Below are 3,955 nucleotides of genomic sequence, written 5' to 3' on the forward strand. Positions count from 1 at the left end.
ATATCCAATCGCCCAAGTAAAGTTGCAATCGTGCACCAGATTCTTCCTGTCCACTATTTCAGACTTGAGATTTTCGTGCTAATCTCCTTGATTTCAACGACACAGTCACCGAACAACAGCCGGAGGAAGAAGATCTAATGAAGACAAAGACGAGGCCTCGTCACTGCGTCATTGTTCTTAATAGGAATAGATATAGATGCAAGAGAGGAAAGGGGAAGACAAATAGAGAGAGAGAGAGAGAGAGAGAGAGAGAGAGAGAGAGAGAGAGAGTGAGAGAGAATATGAATCCATCTTTGTCGCTCGTTCATGGTCCGGTGCGGAACTTAGGACACAAGGAGGTGTTTGTCGTCGCCGCTTCAGTATATGACTACGGATGCTGGATTCTTTGATTTTTCCTTCAGTTTTTTTTGTTTTATTTTTTTTGTTTCATATTAAAGAAAAAGTACATCAAGGTTATTTTAGGAATCAGAGTGGGTGAGAAATGAACATTTTCATTTTCAACTTTTAGTGATGATGGTAATAGTTCAATTTGGGGACGAAAATGCTATATTCATCTTCATAACCACTAAAGTTAATCATATCCATAACCACCAATTAACCATCAGGTATTATCCATAACCATACTTATTAAGTAATGGATTCCCTATCAGTTGACCGTTATACCCATCTTCGTCAATACAAAAAAAATTTATTCATTCAATTGACGCATGATGATTTAGTAAATATTAATTTCGTCATTAAATATTTGATATATAAAATGATTTAATGAATGGATCTTGTGGAGCATAAAAATTAAAGCTAAACATTGATAATGTTGGTTGATCTTTGATATCTCCCATAAGTATTATTGGTTAGGATTCTCATAGATTTTGATTCATATCAAAACTTTTTAACTTGCCCACAAAATGCAACTCACACAGTGCAACTTTTGTATTCTCAAGGTATTGGATTCGGTGAATAATAAATATATATAAATACTATTCTATTATATATAATTCGGTTCGGATTCGGGGACGGATACAGATTGGGGACTATAACCATATCCAAAACCATAACCGAATATTATTAACCGTTTTTCCCCATATCCAAAATATACCCGAATTTTCATACCCAAATCCAATTCATTCGGGCGATTATCCACGGTTATCAATTTTAACGGTTAGAATTGCCATCCCTATAAGTGAGAATATAAGGTGGGGTGAGAAAATAGAACTGGTGAGTGGCACTAGCAGCACTCTATTGTAGTTATACTAATTAAAGGGTATCAATTCCTTTTTTTTTTAAGGGTATCGTAGAATTTCCCTTTATGTTTATTTATTGAAAATACACAATAGCATGACTAAAGTAATTATTAAAAAGTAATGCTAACAAGTGAGGAGATTACATTTTAGATTACTATATTATACCACTTTTCTATTAGAGATATACTTCATATTTATAAGAAAAGTAGTCAAACGTGAATTCTAAATGTAGTCTCTCTAGCATTTTCTTATTATAGAGGGCGTAGATTATATATAGACTTCAATCTTGATGAACCGACCAAGATAGTTTCCTAGATCGACTAAACGGACCTGTCAATGGACCTGCCATAACCATAGCCATGGGAACCTCCATAACCATGGGAACCCCCATAGCCGTGGGAACCCCCATAGCCGTGGGAACCTCCATAGCCGTGGGGACTTCCATAGCCGTGGGAACCTCCATAACCATGAGCCCCACCCCCATGCATAAGATGATTAGCCCCAGTAGCAGCACCACCACCACCAGCTAACATGCCGTGGGAACCTCCATAGCCATGGCCCCCAACCCCATGCATAAGATGATTAGCCCCATACGCAGCAGATCCACCAGCACCACCTCCACCAGCTAACATCCCTCCCATTCCCATGCTAGATGTTTCATGCGCTGTAGTTTTTTCAGTCACCAAAGAAAGAAAACATTCATTAGTCTACTTACGGCATTTTGGTGGTTCATATATGATGATCACTACTAGCTAGCATGTAATTTAGTTCTTTGATTATATACATTCATATTCATAGGTTCAAAGGATGCACGTGTACGTATATACCATGAATAGTTTGACCTATAATTTTGTAGTACCCAAGTATAGATAATTCGAAAATAATTAATGACAAACCAAAACATTTATGAAGTTACAAAATGAATATATTTATGACAAAAGTGATTCGATTACCTTCAGAATGATATGAAGTTGTTAAACCTGATGAATAACCACCGGCTGGCGGATATCCACCAGCGTAGGAGGCCTGTTGATACCCTCCAGAGTAAGGATATCCAGTTGGAGAGTTCCCGCCTGAAGAGGAGTATGAATATGATGAATACTGTGTTTGTTGTGGCTGTGGGGGGTATCCATATCCTTGTGGAGGGCATGGTTTAACATACTGTCCTCCATGTCCGGAACCAAATCCAGAACCGAACGATGAAAAGAGTCCTTTCTCAGAAGTCTCATGTTTGTCCTCGTTTTCATCTCCCATCTATATATAATTACGTGAAATTGATCCCTAGATACATAATAATATTGTTAAAAAATTACTGAGAGCAAATAAGAAGCAAACTACTCATGAATGTTAGTGTTCTCTTACTAGATCATAGGTTTATGAATGACAAGTGACATTAGTACAGTACGCTTCTACTTAATTAACGGTCTACACAACATGAAGTGAGAGATAATTTCGTTGCATATTATAGTAACTCAAACAAATATATTGTTATGGTAAACTTCAAATAAAAAAGAGCATATATGGAACCAATCTTCCAAACATTTGTGTGCATTTACAATTTTTTATCTCACACCTTATAAAATTAACTGGCCCTTAAAAAAGACATTTTCAAATAAGAAACCCATGTTTATAAAAGGCTTTTAAACCAAAATGGTCCATGAGATTTGCATAACTCATCACTTTGGCTCCTGAGATTTCACATCAATAGAAGTGGTCCCTAAGTTTGTTCACTATTAATTATTTTAGTCCTTCCATGAAAAATTATATTAAATAAGGACCAAAATGACAAAAAAAAAAACCCTCAATTTATTAAACAATGGGTCAAATGATTTGACAAAAATTGAGGGCACTTTTGTTATTTTATCCTTGTTTAATGAAGATTTTTCATAGAATGACCAAAATGATTGATGGTGGACAAACTTAAGGACTACTTCTATTGATTCCAAATCTCAGGGACCAAAGTGAGGAGTTATGCAAATATCAGGGATCATTTTGGTTAAAAAAACCTTTATAAAAAGCATAGTTTTAGAGTTTAAAATGTTACAAAACAAAAAGAGTTAAAGAAGCAAAAAGCTTAAGGGCCGTTTGATAATTATTTCATTTTCAGTAATTAAAAACTAACTTGTTTAATAACCACTTTCTTTTTTCAGATTTCAGAAAAATAAAAACTCAAAACCAAATATTGAAATCTCAATAATGTAGCTTTCAGTGTTTAGTACGGAAACTGAAAATAGTAATCAAACGATTTTTTTTTATTTTCCTTTTTAAAAAAGTAAAACAAGAATTGAAAATTGAAAATTAAATAATTATCAAACGGCTTCTTAATTTTGCCAAAATAAAAAAAGAAGTTCGGTTGAGAAGAAATTTCATCTACTTCATTCATTCATAATCAAATAATATTGATGAAGAATCACCAGATATTAATAGAAATGAGAAAGAGAGGCTTACCAAAGCAATTTGACAGTTTGCCTTAAACACTCAAACAAAAGCTTGTGTGAAGTTCGAAAGAAATGAAGGGGTATTATATACGATAATAAAGTAAACAAGTGTGATTTGATTCACAGAATCCCTAAAGTTAATGGCCACCCGCGTTAATCGTACGCGTGTGCTTTATTTGATGCTCTGTAGTATTTGGAGGTGGAGCTTCATCTTTTGGCTTGCTATAAGGGGTAAGTCATCTATTATGTCGAGCAATGGTCTTCACCTTTTATGTA

At 34.8% G+C, this 3,955-nt stretch overlaps 1 protein-coding gene across 1 annotated transcript; it reads right to left on the reverse strand.

Moving 5' to 3' along the window:
- Positions 1–1,336: 1,336 nt before the first annotated feature.
- Positions 1,337–3,746, reverse strand: LOC126586811 (glycine-rich cell wall structural protein 1.8-like). The gene is made up of 3 exons (XM_050251762.1): positions 3,690–3,746; positions 2,195–2,522; positions 1,337–1,905 (listed from the first exon to the last, which is right to left on the reverse strand). Exons 2-3 carry the CDS (start codon positions 2,493–2,495, stop codon positions 1,562–1,564), a joined length of 645 nt encoding a protein of 214 aa, XP_050107719.1. The 5' UTR covers positions 2,496–2,522; positions 3,690–3,746; the 3' UTR covers positions 1,337–1,561.
- Positions 3,747–3,955: the final 209 nt, after the last annotated feature.

This window comes from Malus sylvestris, chromosome 2, assembly GCF_916048215.2.
Source record: "Malus sylvestris chromosome 2, drMalSylv7.2, whole genome shotgun sequence".
NCBI lineage: Eukaryota > Viridiplantae > Streptophyta > Magnoliopsida > Rosales > Rosaceae > Malus > Malus sylvestris.